Consider the following 25,278-nt stretch of genomic DNA (forward strand, 5'->3'; position numbering starts at 1 on the left):
ATGGTCTTTGGAAAAATGTTTAGAGAAATCTTCTGAAAGCTAAATAACTGGGACCTCTTAAGGGATTTGCATTGTAACATTTATAATTATAGATCAATATTTTACAATGAGCTTTTAAGGGAGATTATTGCAATGTTTCAGTTCTGTAAAGGCTAAAATACGTATCCCCACAATGGGTTTAAATGATTTAAAAGATCTTCAAAAGATGTTATTAAGTTCTTATTTAAAATTAATATCTCTGAGCTACTACTGTTACAACTGTTGAAACTAATCATAACACAATTGATCGAATTCGACTTCTCTCACATTTCCCGATTCTAACCCTCCCTACGAGTGCAATTTCTTGTACTCTTGAGTTGATGTCTGCTGTTTTGTCTGGTAAAATAAAATGCCTCTGTAGGCATCATGATGACGACTTTATTTACATACTATGCACTTTATATACATATAAATAGCGTATTTAGTGAATGGTGTCATATACCCCCATTAGGGCTTTTTATACCCGGTACTCGAAGAGTAAACAGGGTATATTGTATTTGTTTACAAAGTGGATGTACATATGTAACACACAGAAGGAGACGTTTCCGACCTCATAAAGTATATATATTCTTGATCAGCATCAATAGCCGAGTCGATATAGGCATGCATATCTGTCCGTCTGTCCGTCCGTCTTGTTGAGTGCCTGGATCTCAGAGACTATAGAAGCTAGAAACTGTTACGAGCCCACAGCCACAATTTTAAAGATATCATTCTGTAGGCAATGACCATATCTATCTGACTGATCAAATCACCGCATTGGGATCCGATTGGATTGTTACTATAGCCAGAATGAAGAAATTAATTTGCAGTGGCTGCGCCCACCCCGTCCAGCAGCTTTTTTTATTTTTTGCACATACTCTCATTCCACACTCTGCTTCGAGCAGTGTGCGGCTCTAGGGGAGGGGGGCGAGCTAAGATAACGTGTTGGCGTGAGACGTGATGTAGATAACATATGTAGAAAAAATTTAAATGTAAAATTTGAAAAAAAAACCACTAATGTACAGATGTAGTACTGAGTACCTGGTACAAAAGTTGTGACGAAAGAAGCGTCTCACACGTCCGTCCTCGTTTTGTATTTTCTGGCATTTTTGCGGCTTCTTATTTTATGCATACTTTATGGTGAAATATGGAAAGTATGTTTGCCATTTTAGTTGCCCAAAAGACAACTCTTTTGAATGGAGGAAACATCCATATTAGCAATTACATCTGCTATTGCTGGCTTAAGCCCACTCTCTTAGCCCACGACTTACCTTCAAAACACGAGCTTCGTTGCAGCTTTCGTTCTTTCACAAATTGCCGTCACTGAGATCTGTAATTAAAAATGAAATATCGTGGACATTAGTCGGTTGTAGATCTGATAGATAAAGGAGAGAGAGGTTCGGGGGAAATCTTATAGATACTGGGAGAATGAAAGACGTTGGCATCCTTGAATGTGTGTGGAGTGTGCGGAGCTATCGCTCTAGAGCACTGTGGGCCGTAACCAGTCTTCTAACTGAACCAATTTTAACTGTAAATGCAGTTAATTACACTCGCTTTGAAGCCATGCAATAAATAAGTATGTGTGTACAAGTAGATATGTGGACAAAAAAAACTTGTCTGTTAATTAGCATCTGCCTCTCGGTAGCACTCGGATGCGCTTCCAGGTATCTTGGTAGTCCAAATCCTATTTCTCAAATAATCAGAGAAGCGCTGCAGTGTTGGGGGGGAGGTGTAGCAAACCTTGCGTGATAGAAAGTGCAACCAGCAATCGGCAACCTGTAACCAGAGGGGGCGGAAGCCGCTTAGACCCTCAGAGGGGCACCCAAGAGGCATTACAACTGTCGACTCGACCCTAATTTCCTCTTTAAACATGGTTTCCAGCCAAAAGCAAACGCCGCAAAGAATCCACAAGGAACGAGAACCCATTTGGGTAACCCAAGCCATTCCATTGGGGTAGTCGCAGTGAGGGGACCGAGTTCTGGCGCACTGGCGTATGCCAAGTATTTAAGCAAATAGAACTTCCTTCTCATATGAAAACCAGTTGCGTTTTAGGGCTTCACATAGTGGGAAAGTATTTTTCGAAGCTTGTAGTCGAATTTTAAAGGTTTTTGTGTGAAAATGTTTCTTTGACGTGCATTTCAGATTCATAGTGCTCGTGATTCATAGGAGACAATTATTACAGTATGTTGTTATTTTTAAGGAAAGACTTACATAAAAAAAAATGTAATGAAATTACCAGGTTTTGATTCATTCTTGGGGAAAAATTCGAATGAGTCTAGATGGAATTCATTTAATATCTATTATACCTCTAAATGCCAAAAAAAAAAAAAATAATTTTTGAACAGATACTGCAAACACTTTGACATTGAACCATTCAAAAGAATTCATTGAAAATCGCTGGAAATTACACAACTTCTGGAATTTCTTTCGGCTGTCATTGGAGTTTGCAGATTAACAAAGAAACGCCAGAAATGCTGCCGCCAGCAATAAAATAAATTCAACAGGTAAATACAACAATTAGCAATACACAAACCGAAAAAAAAACCAATACAAATAAATTAACGCTCATATAAATTCAGGCAATGTCAAAGACACTGGGAAACGTCAGGAAAAAAAGCTCCAAAAAAATGCTTTTAACATGTTTCTTGGGTGGAAATGTATGTAAATGAATTCCAAAAGTATTTCGCCCTTACCCTAAAACATTTACCTCTTTTACTTATTTATATTTTTAAATAAAATAAGCAAATAATACAGAAAATCAAATTACATTAAATCGACAACTGCACCCACACCAAAAATGATACCAAAAAATGCTGGAAAACAAGTTTTGTATAACTTTTAAATTAAAATAAACACGTAAAAACATCTGTGCACATGTGGAGCGAAATGGAACAATAATAATAATGTAAATACAAAAAAACTACAACAAAAATTAAACGAAAGTTCAGGGCCTGCCATTGTCATCGCAACAACCAAAAGAAATTTGAATGAAAATGATTATAATTCCTTTGCCTCTGAGTGAGGGTCTAAAAATACTCAAGCTCAGGCCCATTGGTGGTCGCCTTTTGTTGGATTCTACTCCACAGTCTCATAACTGGGCTATGGGTCGTACGAATGCATACAAAAGGCAGTTCTATACATTGAAAAATGTGACCATTTGCATAGTTTCGACTTTTAATAGAGCTCCAAAGAAAAGTATATTGTCTTAAAGAATGATCTTGTTGGCTGGAACACACTAGAGGGAAGTTATTATGTCAGAAGTCTTTTTGAGATCTTAATAAAGTGGAAATAATGAGGGGAAGTGGTAACCCAGTAAGATAAATGAGACATTCCTATGATTTTCAGCGTTTCTTTGTCCCTTATAAATAAAGTTCGACGGCTTACCATCTTACAAGTATTTCTAGCTCTAATTTCATTAATATTTTATGAAAAGTGTTCTAAAAACTCTCAAAGTCATATTTAGTTGGTATTGGGATGTGCCTTGATGAAAGTTCTAAAAATATCTGGTAGATCTTCTATTTGCACCTAACTAAATGCCAACTCCAGTGCCATCGAAAACCCTACCCCAATTTCTGGTTTGTTTCAAGTTTTTCCATCAGCGCCCTGAGTTCCCTCGTTGAAAAACACCTTGCTGGCACCCGCATTTCATTTACGAGTAGTACCTACAATTTCCGCAAAACAAACAGCCAATCGACAACGCCATTGCCATTGTACTATTTGAAGACCATGTTAATGTGGTTTTTATCTAAAGTATTTGGCATGCATGTTACTGTTTGTTACCCACGGTTTGCGATATCAAATGCTGGCACTGCCACCTGGGACCCTTTCCCGTGTGCCACAAAACGAGCGAAAATTAAAAATGTAATCTATGCAGCGCTCTAAAAGAAACATTTCAAATAGGTAGAGTTTTAATTGAAAAAAAAAACGATGCGAGATAAATGAGCAACAGAGGGGAGCTATACATACGTAAAGTATACCACCTACAGAGAGAGGCCTCTTATGCAATCATCTGTTGAATGAGAGATTCTTCTGGTCTGTCCGACTCTCCACTCGACTCAACTCATAACTGATTAATAGCCAAAATGTTTAAGCGAAATGAAAGCGAAAATAACTTTTAAATCATCGCATTAAAAAAGCAGACCTCAAAACACAACGAAAATAAACCAAAAATACCCCAAAACACACACCTACAACGCCGTTAAAAAAATCAACGTGTTATGGCGGAGAAAAGCCCCAAAAGCCAAACCCAACTAAAATCTCAGGACCACGTCTCCAGCTCTGATAATTCTTTATTTTTTCAGAGCTGCAGAGAGATATTCGCTCTGACGCTCGATGATGTAAACGGGAATTCAAATTTATGGTAATAAAAGAAATAACAGTCAGATTTAAAGTGGTGTGGAACTTAAATTCCGACTCTAAACATAAAGGTCTGTGGGTCTTTGTGTGCGTGTGTGTACGAAAAATGAGTACACAAAAAGTGAAAGTTTTCACTTTTGTTTCAGTTTCCATTTACCCATCATTTTTTCGTGTGTATTTTGTGTGTTTGGGCTTCATTTAAGGTAATTTTTCATTGAGACTCACTGAGTTAAGGGCAGCGATAGGGAATAGATTAAGTGTTGCCGAGTCATTTGAGGGTTTATAGGCAAAGAGACCAAAGCAAATGAAATTATTAGCGAGCTTAGAATTACAAAATTTAATAAATATTCATGCATTTGCAGTTCGGATTTATAGTAGTACAAATTTTTCATAAGATTGTAGACTAGAAATGTAAATTGTTAGTAACACTACCCGACAAAATTTAAATTTGTTTTCCGTTTCGAACTGAACTAGCTTTTTTTGATAGACTGAAGGCTTTAAAATTGGTTTTAAGGTTACGTTTTTTTTTATACCAACCATTTTTTTCAAGAATTTTTTAAGTACCAAAAAAAGTAAATCCTGTGTTCTTTATTACTGCAAAAAAATCATAGTTTTGCATTTGAAAGCTTCAGATTTTTCCAGACGGTTAGCTAAACCACAAAGTGTTTGTGGATACAACAAATTTCAGACTTTAAAAATTAAACAAAAAAAATAAGAAGGGACGTGTGAGACGCTTCTTACGCGTCACAACTTTTATACCCGGCACTCAGTACTACATCTGCAACTTAGCGGGTATTTGTCAGTGTGTGAATGAGAGAATGTGAAAAAAACAAATATAAGCTGCGTGACGGGTTGGGTTTTGCCACTGCAAATTAATTTCTTCATTCTGGCTATAATAATGGTCCAATCGAATCCCAATTTGGTGATCTGATAGATATGGTCATTCCCTACGGAAGGGGGCGGGGCTTATTTTTGAAATACACTTGTAACAGTGTGAGCATACAGAAGTCTGGATGCAAAATTTGGTGACTCTAGCTTTTATAGTCTCTGAGATCCAGGCGCTCAACAAGACGGACGGACAGACGGACAGACGGACAGTCAGACATAGACTCGGCTATTGATGCTGATCAAGAATATATATACTTTATGGGGTCGGAAACGTTTCCTTCTGTGCGTTACATAGAACCGTTATTCGCACAAATACAATATACCCTATTTACTCTTCGAGTACCGGGTATAAAAACCAACCCATTTCTAAACCCCATATATTTCAGAAAAAGTTCGTTTGGTTCAAAGCGGATTAATCGTGTCGGATAGTGTAATTAAGAGGAATAGATTTACTATTAACATATAAAGTTTTCGATAAAATTAAGGAACGGAGAGCACAGAAAATGTTTCTTGAAGGTGTAATAGAGGTAAATATTCTACCGAAAGTATAAGTGTGTTTTTTGGCTTATAGGAATATGTAAAGAGCAACTAAACCCTCAATATAGTCGCATAAATATAATAAAGTTAAACATAAGTGTAACATTTCGTAAAAGAAATTCCCATAAAGAAGTCTCACATTCAAATTACCCATTTCATGACATATTTCCACACACACTACACTAATTTTTCCACAAAGATTCCATCAAATGACGACCTTACATTTCATCAACTTTTCCCGACATCTTTCAATATGGTTTCCCCGCATTCCCAACATTCCTTATTGTCATTAGGTAAAAAGTTTACTCAGAAAGTTTTTGATAGAATGCACATGCAACCTCAGAGAAGTGCACTTGTCTCACATATCTTTTCTGTGCTGTGTCTCTTCTCTAATTAAAATCAACAAAATATCAAAGAATTTTGTCGTTGTGCAAGCACGGGCCCTGAGGCACAGACCAAAGAGCAAACACTTGGAAATGGAAAACATCTAAGGCTGTGTGGAACCCCTAAAAAGGTGAAGGGAGAGGGCGTCTGCGATCCTATCAAATATCAGTCGCCGCATTTTGAAAGACTTAGAACTATGCCGGCATCGGTACTCGACAAAGCAAGAGACATAACAGACAGCCCATGCAAAGGCAAAGGCTCCAAAAAGACTCAAAAATTTACATAATTTAACCAACAAAAAAAGAAACTAAAGAAAATCAAAAAGTCTGTTATGTAATCGTGGGGACAGTCGCCCAAAAAAATGGCTAAAGCCAAAGATCGGTGGGGGCAGCAGTTTCTGTGTCGCTCTGTGCTTTTGTGACTCATTCTCTGCCTTGTGACATTTTTCCTTTCGGTTGAGCATAAAAAGTTTTGACATTTGCATAGCAGACGCCAAAAAAAAAGACGAAGGAAATAAAGCCTGACAATGAAAATTAATGAACTGCACAAGTCCAGGGGGCCTCCGGAGCAGGGAGGGAGGGAGGTAGCCTTCTAACGTGGGCACAGCTCCACTGATATGGCCATAGAGGGACACGTGTGTGTCTGTTGATCAGCGGCCCACTTACAGGTCCCCAGTCTGTGTGCTGTGGGGTGCTGGGTCTCCATTGAACAGAAACTCGGGTAGGCACCAAAGTGCATATTACGAGTATATGACTCACAGACCTCGAGACGTAGTCGCCTTGGGAGGTGCTGCTATGCTGTGCTATGCGGAGCTGTGCTTCGGATTAGGATTTGGATTGTTTGCTTGGATTCTTGGTTCTCTTTTGTCTGAATGTCAGTCAGTCTACCTCTCGCTCTTATTTTGTGTGTGTTTTCCATATATGGCTGTCTATGTAGAATTTAGAAATTAATGGAGTTTGTTCAGAGTGAAATGTGAGTACAATTTGTAAACTTATGGGCCGAATGTGGGCTTGGCCTCCTGCTCGTGTCATTGGAACCGGAAAAAGGTTTATAAATGGTATACTAACGGAACGGTGTTTGGCTCAATAACTTTGTGTGCTTGTCTGAAGTTGGGGAGTGGGCTTGTTGAGGGTGGTGGGGGGTGTGTGTGTGTGTGTTAATTCTAAGAACGTTGCATACCATTTGCTAATGGAGGTATAGATGGATGGGAGGTTACGTTAACGACTGCGTTTCCGGTAAGAATTTCATAAGAGAAAAAGCGAGTACAATACATAAGAGATTTAGATTTTTAAGAGATACTTTCTTTCTACTCCAAAACTTAATTAAATTGTGGACCTATCAAGTACACATAGAGACAAGAGACGAAAATTAAACCGCAGGGCCCAATTTTGAAAGTTGAATTTGAAAAAGAAAATTCCGTTAAGAAAGGATCCAACTTTTCTGTAACATTATGCAACACTGTTACACTCTAAAACAACTTTAAGTTCCTGAAAGTGTGACCATGTGCTCACGCATGAGTGTACATAACAATTAATCAAGAGAAAAGCCCAAGAGACGTGCCTTAAAAGTACTCCGAACGAGTGATTCCGATAAAGAAAATACAGAGAAAGATAAGGAGATGGAGGGTTACGGAGGAGGTGGATGCTTATCGGCACTTCATTAAATAAGTGCCAAAGGAGAGCAAAAATCAACAATAAGCGAGCGAATTTTATTTTATTTTTGGCAAACAGGAAACCAAAAACTGCAGCAGCGCGAACTGGAACCCAACAAAACAAAAAGAGAAGAAACAAAAGTGGAAACTGGAATTGCTTTTATTGTAATTGCAACGAAAACGATCTCGAAGCGAATCTCCAGAGGAATGTCAGGAGGAGAGGGGTGCGAGAGAGTAACGCGCCCACCACAAATAAAAATTGCAATAAATAAAGGCTCGAAAGAGGAAAGAGCAAGAGAGAGAGAGAGCGAAAAAGGAGAAACAAAAATCACCTAATTAGCAATGAGATCTGCCCTGACATTAAACGAGTTTTTTATTTTATATGTATTTTTCTCCGTTCGATTTTTTTGTGTTTATTTAATTTTTGCGCACACAAAAGAAACGATCGAGAAAAAACTCAAAAGAAAGGAAGCGACAGGATGCTCGGAATAAAAGTGGAACAAAAGTAATTGGAAACTGAAAGTCTTTTGTTCACAGACCATTCCATTCCGTATTCCTACAACCGGTACCATTTCCATTCCCAAAATGTGTTTTTTGCGCCAAGTCATGCGTAGATCTTTCTTCTTGAAAGATGGGAGACGAGACGAGACTTTGGGATCGGACAAATTGCACAACTTCCTTGAAAATGTTGATAAAAGTGACTCGACATCATTCCCACAAATAAATGGAATGGAAAATGTAATATGAATATGCATAAAGTATGTTTTGTTTGTTGCTGCAATATAAACAACACAACAAAGTCATAATTATATTTTTATTGTCGGGGCAAAATGAAAATTACCCACGCTTTCCACACACCAGCAAAAGCATTCTCTCCTCCGAAAAGCAAAGAGCAGTGACATTAAGGGAAGACAATTGCTAAAACCAAGAGGGCCCAGGCCTGAGCTGAGCCTCAAACTCAAACTCTGACACTTTAGCGGTGTGGATTTACGATCCGCTCGTTTCTGAATAACTTAGCATATGCTCGTACCGCATCCAAGAGGTGCTCTTTGGTGTGCTGTTCTTGATGCGAACGGTCTAATTAGCGGCACGAAATTGTCACAGAAAATCGTTAAAAAGAACTCGAAACTGGAAACTGGACAGGGGAGGTCGTGTCTGGGATCGTGGATAGTGGAACGTGGAACATAAAACCCAAAACGTGCTTGTACTCGTACTATTTAAATGGGAAATGGCTTTGTGATATTATAAAATATATAATGGTATACATACATACATATATATCTCATGATTTTACTGACACAATGGTGAAAATTAAAAATTAACTAAAATGAAATGGAAGAACTAAAAGAGAGAACATTCTGCTATCATTCCTCTCTGTTTTATCAATCTACAAGTAATAAATACTTTTATACATATATTCCAATCACTTACCATTACAGAACCCTTTCACCATAAAATACAACTCGTACGTTTAATTGCATTTAATGGACGTTTTCAAGCTTTTAACAGAGTCACTCATCAGATCAGATCAGATCGGATCATCAAGGCAGCCCCCTGTCAAAGTTCCCCCAAAGTTGGGCTGACGGATGCGATCCGTTTGTTGGCCTCTGGCTTTGGCCCCAATTTCTATCGTTGAAGCTACTGTCAACTGCCGTTTATAATTCTCTCTACCGCTGTGGGTCAAAACTAATTAGAAAAAAGTGCCGCGTGCCATGGAACTTGGATACGGTCTCTGTTTCTGTTTCTGTTTCTGCCTATGTCTCTGGATTGGGTCTATGTCTCTCTGTTCTTCTACGAGTCTCCATCGTAATTAGACGCGCTTTCTGCTTCGAAACGCGCTCAATGAAAGTCTCTCACGATTCGGTTTTGCTTTTCAAGAATTATGGCTTTTATATAGCTATAGAGATACGATACGATGTACATATATATATATATATGTATACAAATATCTGCCTGTCTTTTGTCGTTCATTCGTTCACTTTCTTGCGGCCAGAAGGCATGCCATGGCATTCATTCGAGCGTAGATCAAAGCCAGACAGCAGAAGAAGAAACATGAAAATTTCACCACTTTCATTCTTGGCTGTCGATTTTTAGTGTTTTATTATAGCCCGCTTTTGGCGTCATCATTCACATAAATAACCAACAACCAAGCAAACAGATCTCGTCTTGGCCATTGTCTTGGCCGTTGAATGGCCTTTCTCTCTGTCTCCCTCTCTCTCTATCTCTCTTAGCCTGTTTGATTAGCCAAATGCACAGACAGTGGCCTGGGAAGTGGCACAGGTTCAAGACGGAGACGCTCCTCGCTCTTTCGGGTCTTCGGCCTCTTCGGGAGAGGTTCCGCTTTTGGCATTGGCCATCACGCATTTTGTCTTTATTTAACCAAATATATCGCATCGTATCGGATCGTATTTGTAGCATTGCTGCACGATTTAAAACAGGCTTTTGAAATTAGTTGTATGCACATGTATTTGATGGCACGACTTTTGGCGCTTAAGAACAACCAAAACATACACCAAAAATCGTGCCTCGATGACCCATTTATGTGCTCGGCATGTAAAGCAGCCCAAAAAGCAAATTGTTTAACAAAAACAACAATTTAAAAATACAACAAATTTGTGTTTAAAACAATTTTCCGAATAAAAAAAACAAATACATTGAAAAGAGAAATAGGAGAGATGGAAATCAGATACAAAATAATGTTTGAAATAAAAAGTCTATTAATGAACGCAGTCTTAGACTTGAGATGGGGCAAAATTCTCCCAATAGGTAAATATTTTTATTATAAGTTTAAAATAAAATGTATAGCGCAATTATGAAGCCTTTTAAAGAGTTTTCTCCGAAAGCTTCAAATAATTAGATTACTCTCAAAGAAAATTTGAATACAGTCTTATCTGTGAAGTATTGTCGTTCCCAATGCAGTTCCACATATGTATCTGGTGGTGCCCTAAAATTTGAACTTACCACAGACTTACTGGTACGCACCGTGGTCTGATGGCAAAAGTCGAGTAAGTGCACTCACAAGTGCACTCATTTACATAACTCCCGACGAAAGACAACAGCGACCACGACGACCACGACGACCACGACGACCACGACGTCCACGACGTCCCCCGTGGCTGGATGGAAACCAGGTCAGAAGACAATTGTATTGTCCAATCCGCGGACAGGCTTATCGCGCGTCTCCTTCCCCCTTTATTTTTGTCGGACAATTAAATGGCGTTTATGATGTCGCTTTATCTCCGTCTCCATCTCTTGGTTTGGAAGAAAACCCTAGGCAGAAACAGACGCCAACAAAAACCTCGCTAGTATCCGCTATTTTTGGTAGGTTTCGTGGATTGCAGTCTATTTTTTTTTTCGTTTTTAGACGGTGGGTTATTATTTTGTGATTATGGCAGCAACGTTTTCCGTTTGCAACACATTTTCTTCAGTGGAGTGTGGCCCAGTGGAGTGACATAATTTCGTACATGGGAATCATAACGGTGTGGGGAAATGTGACCCAATTATAGAGTATTCCATAAGCACACGGATTCTATCCCTTACCCTCTGGTATTTCCCCCATTAATTCTACAGAAGTTTGTTACAGTTTTTACCTTAGATTGTACCTTGACTTTGGCTTTTGTATTCTTATTGAGTGACCTCTATCTAAACCCACTACTTCTCGTATCTCTGTATTTCTGTTTTCTGTTTCCATTTCATACTGAATGAATGAATGAATGATCTATTAAGTGGCGTTTCGAACAAATGAAATCAAAACATTTTTAATGGCTAATTGATGCACAGTAGCCGCGGCAGCTGGCCCTGGCAGCTCCGTCTTGGCATGAAATTTTGTATTAACTTAGAAATTGGTTTGGTTACTTGCTTCCGCAATTATGTTTTTCTTGTATCTTTATATACGATAGATACATACATATGTCTATAACACCCATGTGAATGGTATTTGCCCAATTCGGTTTAATGAGTTGTCAAGTGCGCGCTGAGAGGCCGCGTTGATGGATTCCGCGATAGGCGGGGGGGTTAACATTGGCATTTGGATTATTTTAATATGATTAATGATGTGGAATTGTTGAAATGCGAGCTGTTTTGATGCTTTACTTGATAAGAAGAAGGAAGGTAATTTAAAACTAAAAATTTCGTAGAACCATAGACAAATGTTTAAATTATATTTAAAACTCTCGACTGTGATCGATAAATAAAAGTTAATTGATGCCCAATCTCTCCCAGAAAACTGCTTTCTGCTCCAAACCCTCTTGATATTTATCGGTAAGCGTCACCCATCTCTAATTACCACACACACATACACGCCCACATATCGAACTAACGAGAGCTGTTTCGATGACAGCTCTCTTCAAGTGCTGTTCAAGTGCTCAAGTTCAAGTCTGTCCATAGTACTATTTTTACTTTTATTCCATTCGAAAATAAACCGAAATTAAGTCTTTCATTTAATGATCTCTTGATGCCAGTACGACTCTGTGTAGGCTCTCGAGTGTCTCACTATTTTTGCCATTTTTGTGGGCAAGTTCTGGCAAATTACTTTTGCTTTTTATTATCTGTCTGGGGGGATACTCGTATGCAAATATTTACCTAATATTTGATTGTATGCCCTCGACGCTTTTTCAACATACATTTTTTGATGGATTAGCAGACGTTTGCTGAATTTTTTGAGGGATTCGAATCGTATAACTGGGTCAAAGTTTAACCTCGCCAAAAAAAGGTAACACATTCACACAGAAAACAAAACAGAAAAGAAATAATCACTACATTTGAAATAAAAAAAAACTTTATTCAAAAGGGATTTATACTTAATGCTATCAAAATCCAATTGGCATTTGGCCAGCAAATGATTAATTAGGCGATGAGCCAACGCAATGACAGTTAATTACTGGTTACCATAGTCGCTGATGCGGGTTCCTATTTATGTACATATGTATGTACATATGTATGTGAGTGGCGGGAAGGACAGAGGTATGACATTTTACAAAACCTTCAATTAAAAGAATTAGGTAAGGAGTGGTTTTGAGTTTCGTGTATTTCATAATTTGTTGGTACTTTCCATATTATTTTACAGCTGGTATTCAATCGAATATCCTGTGTTTAATAGATTATCTTAACCCACAATACAATTAAAGACCCACAAATAAATTCTGGAGAGCACTGAATAAGTTAAGCCCAAAGTTAAGCTTTGGTTTCTTTGTATTTTTTCGGCTATTCGGCTAACTTTTGAGTCACTTTGAGACACTCTTATAGCCTACCAGTATTACATATGTATGTACATATCGATCCTTCACCTATTGATCAATTGCGTTTAAGAGTACTGCCAAACTTTACTATTTTAAGAACAAAGGATGAGGTTTTCCAACTACGTGTTCGAATTATAGGCCGAAAACCCCATAAATTTCCGATAACCTTGCAGCACTTGTGCACATAAGTATACATACTTACGAACACTTTCAAGGTCCCCCGAAACCCGAAAAAAGAAACATTATCAACGTGATATTTGCACAGCAGCAGCAACAGCCACGAAACGCATTCATCCATCAGCTGTGGGGAGATCGTGTGATGTCAAAGCTTTTTTCGAGAAGAGAATGGGATGGGATGACACAGGGAAGTAAAAGAAAACATGCAGAGAGAAGAAAGATGAAAAACGAAGATAAGCTCAAAAAATTAATGAAATGCCAAAAAAAAAACACATAATGAGTAACCAGAACGAAAGAACACCTGCTGGATCCTGTATGCTGGATGGAGGATGGAGGCTTGTCCTCTCTCTCAACCGTCAACTCCTTAATTCCCTTTGGGATATCTCTTTCTTTCTGTCTTTGTCGGTACTTATTCTTGGGTGTTTTTTTTTTTTTGGGACTTTTTCTTTAGGACTCTCTCTTGTCTGTTTTGGTAATTCATTCATTCATGAATTTCGTGTACATTTCTTGTTTTGTGTAATTCCTCTTTGTGTTGATGCAAATTTTTGCGTTTCATTTTTTTTTTGCTGTCTGTATAGAATTACGCTTGAGTGTGCATAAAAGAGATGGATATAGAGACAGACAGAGACAAGAGGTTACAAATAAGAAACCAAATAAACCACAAAGAGACCGAGTGGCCGACGGACCGACTTCCTCCACCGTCAGTCGCTCTCTTCAAAATTCCTGGATATTGTGGCAGTGGCACGGCATTGTGTTGTTGCCCAGGGTCATGCCTCTCTAGCCAAGCCAAGCCGATGCCGAACGATCAGAGCAACTTTCATTAAAGCCAAACCCACAAAAAAGCGATCCAAACAAAACGGTCATTATACCAGCGACTAAAGAAATACATACAAATGTAAATACTTATGTACATGCATACATAGCTAACGCTATGGATACCCCGTATTTACCCATGCCCATAGATTTGCCATTTAATCTCAAGCTCTAGACATGTCAAAGATCAAAGACACAAAAGTGTTATTATTAGAGTCCGAGACTCTAAGCCCGAATGTGGCCTTAACTGTTGGGGCCACCGAAACATTATATTATGCAATGGCCCCAAAGAGACGACTGTCATGCCACCGAAATGTATCCTAGAAGTCTCTTCACTCCAACAATTCGCGATTCCTTCTTCTGCTGGCCATCCAAAGTAGATCGCCCGTCTTTCTGTGTGTGAGATTTGCTTTTGGGAGCTACCTTTTGAAATTTCTTGGTTTTCTCAAAATCTTCTTTACGATCTTTTTTCGGTGCGTGTGTGCATTGGCATTGCCTGTCTCTCCTCCGAGGTCCGAGAAGAAGCAGTGCTGCAGCTTCTGTTGCCGTTCACGTTCACGTTCACGTTCCCGGCTTCCTTCACTTCACTTCACAGTTTGCTCAAAGATTCGCCTCGGGCCCTAGTCAACGTTTTTTTTCTTTTCCGCTTCTCTCTCTCGCTCTCTGTTTAGGTTTTGTTTTATTTTTTACCATTTTCCTGGCTTGGCGCATGCGCCGCTTTGGATGCAAACTGGTTTTAACAGTTTTTTTCCTTCTCCCTCGAACGTCTGTTGAATTTATTATTTTTTGCGCTCTGTAAGACTGGAAACTTTGCATTACCGCCTCCCCTTGATGGAGGGAAAAACAATAGACCAAGAAAATGTTATTCCGCGAGTAATTCTTATTCTCGTTGATCTTTTGGCAGCTGATAAACTTTCTGCTTCCTCAATGTTTTATGTGTACAAGAAATTCAATTTGATAGACGTTTTCTCAGCTGTTTCAATGAAAATTTGGATAAATACAAACCTTTTTGAGATTTTACACCCTTTCGTTTTGTGTTGGTTTTAGTTTTATTTTGGGTTTCTTTAATTTTCTACACCAATTGAATTTCACTCTTTGTTATAATTTCGATGGCATCTTGTTTTTATCTTTTTCCTTCCACCCTCCTTTTTTTGGGTATTATTTTCTTCGGCAAGCGATTTCTTTATTTTGGGTATATTATTTATTGCCTTTTGCCAATTAATTTTACAAATCGCATTCAAAATTTAATTTCACTTTGCTTTCTTGTTATGTTATCTTTTATCTTTTGTGTAATATATTCCACATTTTGTTGTATATCTCCCCGATTGAATTTCCGAACAAAAAGCCAAACATAGAGTCGCCTCGTTATGGTGCTGCTGCCACTTGACTTTCGTTCGTTCCGAAACACGTTCACGTCGTACACGGCTCAAACACCTTCCGCGGAATGCTACCAACACGGCCAGCTGACGTTCAAGAACTGAGGTGCTAGGTGGTACGAAACTGTCTCTGAATCGGGGAAACTCTGAAAGAGAAGAGACCCGCAGCAGATACTCAAGACGTGAATGGCATGGTACATTTTTATGCAAGGTACGAATGACGGAAAGAACTCAGCGAGGGAACTGCGAACCACAAAATCTTTATATTGCACACAAAATAAGACTTGTTAGAATAATCATAACAGCCATTCTCTTATCACACACATGCCTTGCTCCATAAATTCTTGAATTTTATTAAATTCAAGAGGCTAATCGCATGTCCCCATCTTTATGATTATTTTACCCTGGACGTCGCTACTTCTTGTGGATCGTGCATTTTCTCTCTCTCGCTCTTTTACCTGGGTTTCTCACCTGTACGAAGCAGGGCAAAGCCAAGCAGCTGATTGTGCTTGTATTGGGTTCCACAACTTGAGGATGGAATTGATAAAAACCGTTGAAACGGGTAAGTGCGGTATTCGAAACGGTTAAGCGGAAAAGAGCTAAAAATCGATACATGCAGCAAAACCAATTAAATAATAAATCTACAGAGCCCGATAAGTTGAATACCGTAAGTACACGGAACGATTCACGGAATTTCCATTAAGGTTTATCTAAATTAAAAAATAGCTACAGTCGTGGCCAAGTAGATCGGCCTTGCGTATCTATATAAAGACGAGTTCCACTGGTTCCAGAAATATCAGTCTTGAAACTCCATAGCTTTCTATAATTTCAAGATGATTTTTTTGTTGAGTTTTTTCATTGTGGGAATACTAAGTAGCAATGGCGGTGTTGGTCAGTCAACAGGAAGTACGGGTCCAACATCTTCATCAGGTGATGGTTCCTCTTCGTCTTCGTCTTCCTCTTCGTCGACTAGTACTACTGGTGTTACTAGTAGTACTACTACTACTGCTGCACCGTCAACCCCTCCTAAAACTGATCCTCCTACAACACTAAAACCTGACACTACTACCCAAGATCCTAACATCAAGCTGGATGCAGACGCAACGGATAAACTGCTAAATATACTGAGTTCCAGTGAGGGTAAAATCGATGGAAACAGTGAGTATGCCGAATGGATTAGTAATGTCCGTGCAGCCAGTAAATGGGGAAAGGATCGAGTGTATGACAAGATTGCCACTGCCATTCGGTTTGAGGCCTACATGGACCGTCGTAAGGAGCTGGAACACGATATCCACGAACGCCTAGATGAGCTTGATTTGCTTATACCAGATCAGGAGCGGGATAGCAGATGCTCAAAGTTCTATCAGCATCAAAAGAGACGTCTCAAAAAAGCTCTAAGCCTCAGCAATGAACAAAAAAAAACAAAGCTGAAGGAAAACTCCATAAAATGTCGGGATAGGGATGACAATGATGATGAATATTACGATTATCAATCTGATTCGATTGAAGACTACTACTACGATGAAGACTACTACCAGTGACCAAGTGGTATATTGGCCAGAGAAAGTTCTCTGAAATTAAGAATTAAATGATCATAACCATAATATAATGATGTGTATAATACTAAATATTTAATGATTAAAAACCGTGTCTACGTACATATGTATGTAACTTTCCTCCAGAGAGGAACGCTTTAAAGTCCATCAAATCAAAATTGGTTATACACCAATAAAATCTAAAAAGTTAAGGCATTAAATATCAAACTGCCAGTTCCATACATATGTATATATTTTCTTCATAACAATATAAGTGTTATGGTAAATAGTTCATATGGCAACTTACCGTAAGGTAAGGTCATCATGGCTCTCATCGAATCATTCAAGGTACACTTAGAGATCGAAAATGCTTCAACGCAGTATAGAGGATATCCAATAAAAATTCCTTGGCAACATCTCAAAAGCCTGTAGATACATGGTCTTAGTGAACGAAAACTAAAAAACCAAGTAATCAAGGAAATTGGCGGACAACTCAAAAATTGTGGTGGTAATCAACACCACAAAAATCCAGTGTTGTACAAGTACATTGGCCGACAACTCCAAGATGGTGGCCTCAACAATCAGCTAGTAATTGGCCAACAACTAAAGCACCAGCTAATAGTTGGTATTGGGCATGTCCAAAAAAATCCAGTGGTGGACAAGGGCATTTTCCGACAACTTTGAAATGGTTTTGGTATCCAACGACTAGTAATTGGCCAACAATGTACGAGAGCCGGTGGTTATGGTCATTAAATGATCAGATTTAAGATCTATCGAATGTAGCAGAGAGCTCTTCATAAATACCAAAGAATCGCAAGTGCCCAAAAAGAGGATAATCTCAGGATGAACTATGGAAAGTGTTCCTGCCCTGATGATGATACGAGGGACTGTGTCGATAATGATTAACTTCAAGTTTTATTGACTCATACTCAGCATAATGATTGGTTTTGAGCTAAAATTTTTTTAAAACTAAAGATATAATGATTTTGCTTTAGGTTTTTGTTTTTTTAAAATTAAAACTTAACTTTTAATTTTAACTTATATTTATGTAGTAAATGCAAAAGATATAGATTTATGTTATGGTTATATTTTTGGTCTTGACTCACTTATGAATGAATTTTATAATTTTTGCAGTCCCTGGATGATACAGATTAGGATTTTGAAAAATTTCAATTATACCTATAACGCTGAGGGTGATGATTATTTGAATTGAAGCGTAGAGAATTCAATTGAAATAATTATAGCCTTTAAAATCGTTTGGTTATGCCTCAAAATAAACCATCAGCTCAGATTCTAAGATTCCACTTATATTAAAGATTTCTTTGGAACAAGATGAAACTTTTGTTGATAATTCTTCTGGCAAGTACAAGTTACCGTAAGTGAATGGCCTTTAAGAAAAACTATGGGCTAAAGCTATCATTCCGGGACAGAGTTGGTTGACGCGGTGCTGCCCAAACCCCACATCAACCGACAATCCAACAAGGATCTACCACCCAATAATAAACACATTTCGGATGATCCCATTATCGAGGCTTTACGACAGAGAATCTACCAAAAGATCGAAACGGTCAAGTGGAAGGGTCACCTAAAGTCCTGGGTGGATGTCGGGGTTCATATGCTGAGTGGGCCCATTTCGAGAATTAATGAAGCAGTCATTTCCATGGGATACGATCCCACATATGAGCAGGTAATGGCCAAAACGCGGCAGTTGATATGGGAGAAGAGCCATAGGGCCATGGATATAGTGTGGGGAAAGCTTTCATGGCTTCTAGGGGTCCTTCATGCCAAGATATTGACTACCCTGGAGCAAAAAAAGGTTGGTGGATAGTAATTAATGAAAAGTTTAAATTTCAAAGGATCTCTGATATTTTTTCATTCAGAAGCAAAATTTGGATCACATGGAAGTACTTGAGGAACCGGAAAAATTGGATGTACAGTATAAGGACTATGAAGTGTATATGAGAGAATCCCGAAAGTAATGTGGAATTTCTCTATAATTTTAATATTTATGCATACCCATATACCCATAAAACTTTGAAATTTGGAAGTAGTCCGATAAACTCAAAAAAATCAACTTTAATCAGCGAATTCATTCACATCTATACGCATTCGCTTGTGACACTCGAGTCGAGCATCAATCGTGCACACGATATGTAATCTCTGGTTATATTATTATGCATTCAACAACTACCAGAAGGGTTACGGAGCAAAGAAGAGCCTAGAGCTCGAAACAAACGTAGGCACAGCGCAGCTCAAAAACCTTCGAAAAGAAGCTTGAGAAGTTAATGAAGAAACTGGGTCTGTCCGATAAATTTGCCGACCGCGTCTGGAAGGCCATCCTTTGTGATAAGAAAAAGCTAAAGAAGCTCAAGAAGAAGCTCGCGGAATTATCCAGTTTGGAAGACTAACGTCCTGCGAATATTTATTTTATGACTATGATAGTTATTTCGATTTTTAAGATTATTGCATACAACTTGTTTGATACAATTAAAACTGTGTGGAAATAATGATTTAATTAAATTCTTTGGTTTAATAAATAAGCATATTGTGTATGGAAAAACACCAGGAAAAACGGCAGGAAAAACGGCAGGAGTTGGCAGATTATGTTTATCAATATCATATTGAAGGCTGGAATGTTCAAATCATTTGCCGACCGTGTCTGGGATGCCAAACTCTGTGACAAGAAAAAGACCAAAAATTCCCAAGAAAAACCTCAAATATTTATCTAGTTCGAGTTCATTTCAGCAATGCAAGCCAAAAGAGAGTCGTAATTTATGCAAGGATACGCTTGAATTAATTATGAGCTTAATTAGGATTTAATCCCAATCAGCTCTTTGGTGGCATACAACTTGAGAGAACTTAAGCGATATTTGTTATAACACAAATGAAGGCAGGGAAAAAACTATGCAAAATTCGAAATACTTACACTTCATTAAAGATAATCGCGTGACCCCGAATTCCACTAAAGAACTAACCCAACCACTCAGGCACCAAAGTGACCTTAAAGCCTGGAAAAGTCTATTAATATTTAACTGCCTGTCAAAGACGGACACATAACTCATTTCTATGCATGAGTGCCAAAGGGGCTTTAAAATGCCAGCGATCCATGGACGCCACAGACAGAAGTCACCAACGATCCAGAGAAGCCATAACCGATCCGTAGAGGCCACAAACAGGAGCCATGATTGTGGTTGCTGTTTTACCGGTAATCTTACTCATCTTTCTGGGACTTCCCATCCATGGAGAGCAGCCTGTAGAGCCGCTCCGGCAGCTAGATGATCTTGTGACAACCAGGATCAAAGAGGCTCTCAGAAAGGATGCCAATTCCAGCATAGCAGGAGTCCTTGAACCCTATAAGAATCTACAGGAGGCTGCCGGCTGGCCGTTCGCACAATTAGATGAAAAAATCAAAGCGTACAACAGCTATAAATCCTACAAGGACTCAACTACTGGAGAAAACATCACCGATCCGAACGAATTATTCAATGTGGCTCCACGCAAAGTAGACAAACGTTTCCGAAAGAAAGTTCTAAGGATACTAAAACGTCTGGGTATCTATGATCCATTTGGGAAGCGCGTCTGGAAGGCCATCTTCAGTGATGAGCAAAAGCTAAAGAGGCTCAAAAAAAAACTGGATGCCATCAAGGATTCGAATGAAGATGATTCGGATGACGCTGACAACTTGTGGGACTTTATCTTTAGTTTCTGGCATTGAGCTCGACTCCTCTTTTAGTTTTTTTTTTCTATAAATAATTAAGTTTCGTTTCAGTTTCAGATTTATTTTAAAATAAAGCTTCTACATGGCATTGCATCTGTGTGTGGTGTATCTGTGTTTGTAGTCTGCAGCCTTTTGTGCTGTTGTTTTCCAGTGATTTACATGCGGACAAAGCCAATTGACAGCTGGCCCCAAGCCTTACGGAGTGCGAAAGAAACAGAGAGAGAGAGAGAGAGAGAGAGAGAGAGAGAGATGGGGAATGTTGTCAGAGGCAAAAACAAACAAAATGCATTTAAGTGTGCCGGGGATCCCAACCCCCTTTTGTGCCCCCTCCCCCCCGCACCAACCACTTAGCCTGTCTTCTGTGGATCCGAGGCATCCAAGGGCTAAGGCCAGGCTCCTGCTTGGACATTTCACTATCGTGTGTGCGCGTTGAAACAAAAAAAGTGTTGGCGTGCATCCTGGTGCAAGATCAGGCTAAGCCGGCTGCAACTGGATGTTGCAAGAGAGGCGCAGATGCAATCACCAGACAGCCCACTCAGCAGGAACCTCCAGAGCTCCTCCGTTGTTGGGGCTGCTGCTGCTGCTGCTGTCGCGTTTCTCAGACAGTTTGAAGTTTAACAAGTTGTCGAACTACGCAGATCCGCAGAGTAGAGGTTTTATAAATAGCCCCAGAGATGCGGAGTAGCTGTGGAATCTGGTATCTACAGTCTACTGTGTGGAGCAGTCTGGCTGGCAGAGGTCACAGAGGGACCACAGCGGACCTCTCTGCCTTTCGGTTTCTATCTGGTGTCATAGTTTTGGGGGGATTTATTTCTCGATTAGAAAACTTTTGGCCACATCATAAGCGGGTCATCTCAGAGAGCCTCTCCTTTAGTGGGCCAGACGAAAACAAATACCGATAGAATGTGTAGTTAGAAAATTAATATTTGAGTTCTACTTGGGTTATAAAATCTTGTGGCTGTGCTCCACCGCTAGCTCTATAGATTCTTGAACATTCCTCAAGTTGGAAGCAAAGCCCTGGCAAACCCATCCGCAAACTCACGGATTGAAGATGCTGCTGTTCGATCGGTGATAAATCATTGGCTGGCTGGCTGGCTGGCTGCTGGGCACCAAAGTAGAGCGTTGACATGGGAGCAGAAGAGCCAAATGCCAGGCCAGTCCCCGTCCCCGAGAAGAAAAATGCGCACAACACGGAATTAATGTCAACGGCATTAGAAGATTGACAACAAACACAAGGCACAAACAGCAAGAGCCACAGAGAGAGACAAACAGCAATAACAGCAACAGTCATAGCCATAGCCACAATCACGGATCGTCGATCGTCGATCGTCAAGACCGATTGATCATGGAAAGAGAAATTGTCAGCGAAAACGGCAATGACAAACTTCTGACAATTAAAACCAAGAAAGGAACATGACAGCAGCAGCCGCAATGACAATTGTATGCTCTATGAGAGTAAATTACATATACTAAAAATAGTGCAATCAAGATTTAGTTATGGCTTTTCTTGGGCTCTAAAATTAACAAGTGTTAACCCTTAGAGATTCTCAATCTAAAGATCTCAACATCTACGAGTATAGAAAGAGTATCCACTGCCATTCATGCCTATGAGAGACAGAGAGAGGGAGAGAGAGAGAGAGAGTCTATTTCTATGTGCCTGTGTATTTTTCTGTGTGCATTCAATGATTATGAAAATCGATAGTCAGTCGATGGTTTGGGTTGGGTCCTGGGTCTTCTGGCCCCAAGCTGAAAACTGTCGGAGCTGTCGGGGCCTGCTGTCAGTCGATGTTCCTTTTGGCCCATGAGCAGACTGGTGGCTGACATGTGATATTTAGGCATTGAGGCTATAATTGCTCCTCAAGCGAGCCATCATAAAGCGGCCACCATATATAAGGTGGCCGGCGACAGGACTTCTTACAGCACTCGAAAATGCAAAACTTCTGGTTACTGTTGGGTCTGCTGCTGAGTCGGGAAGCCTTCACAAGGGTCTCATATCTCCCTGCAAATGAGTCGGATGTGGCCATGGGTATTTTGTGCACATTTTCAATGAAATTCTAATACAAATTCTCCTACTTACCTTCGACCAGCTCTTTCGCAGATCATCAATGGCCTGAGACCACGTCCTTTGGCCATTCTGGCCCTACCTTCGTTTAGTTTGATGAGTGCCTGCTGCGAGAACGATCAGGGCATCCAGGTGGACGACTTTATACAGCGCCTCCATCGACTGTACTACAAGTCCGTGATCTTCAACAACACGGAACTGTTTTTCCAGCACATCGAAGCGAATCTCCAGGGCGCCATTGAGTGCGTGAGTCTGATTCTGGATGAGCCGAAGGAGCTATCCGATCGGATACAGGAGCGTCGTCTGGCCCATCGCCTCAGTCTGTTTATCTTCTACTGGGGCGCCCGCTGGCCTCCCAAGGCCAGCGCCATGAGCTTCGAGGAGCCCATGCGGGCGGTGGTCATTACACGACCCCGCCAAAAGGCCTTTCGGATCTACTACAATCAGGCGAAGCCCACAAGCGACGGGGAACTGAGGCTCGTGAATTGGTACGATGGGGATAACCTGGGACTACAGAGAACTCCCCTGCTGCCGCCTGCCGGATCGGTTTATGCCAATTTCGAGGGAAGAATCTTTCGTGTGCCTGTTTTTCATGTATGTGAGATAAGAGATGGATCGAAGTTTCCTTTAGACCATGGACATATTTTCCTTTAAGTCTCCACCTTGGTTCTGGGTCAGTTATGGGCAGAACAGCAGCGACTCTGGAGAGGCAGAGGGCTCCAGCGAGGCTTCTGGAGAGCTATCCAACGAACTGGGCGACAATCTCGAGTGCAACGAGGTCAGAGTCACGGGCGGACGTGATCATCGACTGCTCATGCTTCTGGCAGAGCACATGAATTTCCGCTTCGAGTATATCGAAGCCCCGGGCCGCACCCAGGGATCCCTCAAGTCCGACGATGCCAAGGAGTCGAATGAGAGCTTTACAGGCGGCATAGGACTGTTGCAGAGCAGAGTGGGTATCAAAGGGGTAGACAAACTCAATTCCAACTGATCCCATTTATCGTTTATAGATGGCAGACTTCTTCCTAGGCGACGTGGGCTTGAGTTGGGAGCGTCACAAGGCCATAGAGTTCTCATTCTTTACGCTCGCGGATTCGGGCGCTTTTGCCACACATGCCCCGCGGCGCCTCAACGAAGCCTTGGCCATTATGCGACCCTTTAAGCAGGACATTTGGCCGTACCTTATACTCACAATTGTGTTCTCAGGTCCAATTTTCTACGGGATCATTGCCATGCCGTATATTTGGCGGCGGCGGCAGGTCAGCATGGATGTGGAGCAGCTGGGAGAGCTGTGCATCTACATGGCGTACATCAAGGAGATTACACCCTGTGTGCTGAAGCTCAAGCGAAGGAGGGTTCCATCTGCACCCAGGATGCCCGAGCAACTGTTTGAGAAGTGCATTTGGTTCACCCTTCGATTGTTCCTGAAGCAGTGTAAGTGGATCCACTATAAGTGCCCTCTGGCACTGATGGCTCTTCCTTTTTGCAGCCTGTCAGGAGCTGTACCATGGCTATCGGGCCAAGTTCTTGACCATCGTGTATTGGATTGCCGCCACCTATGTCCTGGCTGATGTCTATTCCGCCCAACTGACCTCACAGTTTGCTAGGCCCGCCCACGAGGCACCCATCAATACGCTGCAGCGCCTGCAATCGGCCATGATACGCGACGGCTATCGTCTGTATGTGGAGAAGGAGAGCAGCTCCCTGGAAATGCTGGAGAACGGCACAGAGCTCTTTCGGCAGTTGTACGCCCTAATGCGACAGCAGCAGCGCGACGGGCATCAGGGTTTCCTCATTGATTCTGTGGAGGCGGGAATAAAGCTCATAGCCGATGGCGGGGAGAACAAGGCCGTGCTTGGGGGCAGGGAGACCCTCTACTTTAACATACAACAATATGGGGCCAAGAATTTTCAATTGAGTCAGAAACTGTACACCCGCTACTCTGCGGTGGCCGTGCAGATTGGTTGTCCCTTTCTGGATAGCTTGAACGATGTGTAAGGAATGGCACTTAATATCTAATTAATCTTTAAGTCATTCCCTACTTCTCACTGTAGACTCATCCACCTATTTGAGGGTGGCATCCTGGACAAAATGACCACCGCTGAGTACACCGCCCAGTCCCGTCAGATGACCAAGGATCAGGCCCAACAATCCAAGGAGCTGGCCGCTGCCGAAAGCGCCAAGGCCAACTCCAATGCTAAGAGCAGCGAGGCACCAGCTCAGGAGCTCAATCAGGATAGCGAAATCATCAGTGCTCTCAATCTAAGGATGCTACAAGGCGCCTTCATAGCACTTGGTGTGGGTTCTGTGGCAGCGGGTGAGTTCTTAGCAAAGGTTTACAGGGAAATACTATTTTTGTTTACATGTCTTCCAGCTTCCATGTTGCTGCTGGAGCTGCTTTTTCGTTGGCTGCCACTCGCCAGAGCTTTGAGGCTTTCTTTTCATCGTTGCATGCGTCGCTGGCGTCGCCTCAAGCGTTCCGTTCGTCTCTTCACCGTTCGAATCCTTGCACCCAAACTGGGATAG

General features: G+C 40.7%; 6 protein-coding genes across 7 annotated transcripts in view; 5 read left to right on the top strand and 1 right to left on the bottom strand.

Moving 5' to 3' along the window:
* LOC117900384 overlaps positions 1 to 15,217 on the bottom strand; it is a 28,216-nt gene extending 12,999 nt beyond the window's left edge. For both annotated transcript variants that reach the window (XM_034810738.1, XM_034810737.1), the window contains exons 1-2: positions 15,067 to 15,217; positions 1,290 to 1,348 (exon numbers count right to left, since the gene is read on the bottom strand). The gene's annotated coding sequence lies outside the window, so the exon portion shown is untranslated. The remainder of the gene's footprint in view (positions 1 to 1,289; positions 1,349 to 15,066) is intronic.
* Positions 2,376 to 25,278, top strand: LOC117901071 (ionotropic receptor 40a-like). The gene is made up of 3 exons (XM_034811683.1): positions 2,376 to 2,522; positions 24,807 to 25,069; positions 25,127 to 25,278. The coding sequence occupies exons 2-3, from the start codon at positions 24,844 to 24,846 to the stop codon at positions 25,276 to 25,278; spliced, it is 378 nt and encodes a 125-aa protein (XP_034667574.1). The 5' UTR covers positions 2,376 to 2,522; positions 24,807 to 24,843.
* LOC117900386 (serine-repeat antigen protein-like) lies at positions 16,245 to 17,021 on the top strand. Its single transcript, XM_034810740.1, has one exon. It carries the CDS (start codon positions 16,271 to 16,273, stop codon positions 16,976 to 16,978), a length of 708 nt encoding a protein of 235 aa, XP_034666631.1. The 5' UTR covers positions 16,245 to 16,270; the 3' UTR covers positions 16,979 to 17,021.
* On the top strand, positions 18,290 to 18,987 carry LOC117900388. Its single transcript, XM_034810742.1, has 3 exons — positions 18,290 to 18,347; positions 18,403 to 18,788; positions 18,853 to 18,987. Exons 1-3 carry the CDS (start codon positions 18,305 to 18,307, stop codon positions 18,949 to 18,951), a joined length of 528 nt encoding a protein of 175 aa, XP_034666633.1. The 5' UTR covers positions 18,290 to 18,304; the 3' UTR covers positions 18,952 to 18,987.
* On the top strand, positions 20,015 to 20,744 carry LOC117900387. The gene has a single exon (XM_034810741.1). The coding sequence runs from the start codon at positions 20,154 to 20,156 to the stop codon at positions 20,685 to 20,687; it is 534 nt and encodes a 177-aa protein (XP_034666632.1). The 5' UTR covers positions 20,015 to 20,153; the 3' UTR covers positions 20,688 to 20,744.
* LOC117900385 (ionotropic receptor 40a) lies at positions 22,639 to 24,750 on the top strand. The gene is made up of 5 exons (XM_034810739.1): positions 22,639 to 22,716; positions 22,778 to 23,346; positions 23,408 to 23,704; positions 23,763 to 24,186; positions 24,242 to 24,750. Exons 1-5 carry the CDS (start codon positions 22,713 to 22,715, stop codon positions 24,748 to 24,750), a joined length of 1,803 nt encoding a protein of 600 aa, XP_034666630.1. The 5' UTR covers positions 22,639 to 22,712.

The sequence above is a fragment of the Drosophila subobscura genome, chromosome U (genome assembly GCF_008121235.1).
Source record: "Drosophila subobscura isolate 14011-0131.10 chromosome U, UCBerk_Dsub_1.0, whole genome shotgun sequence".
Taxonomy (NCBI): domain Eukaryota; kingdom Metazoa; phylum Arthropoda; class Insecta; order Diptera; family Drosophilidae; genus Drosophila; species Drosophila subobscura.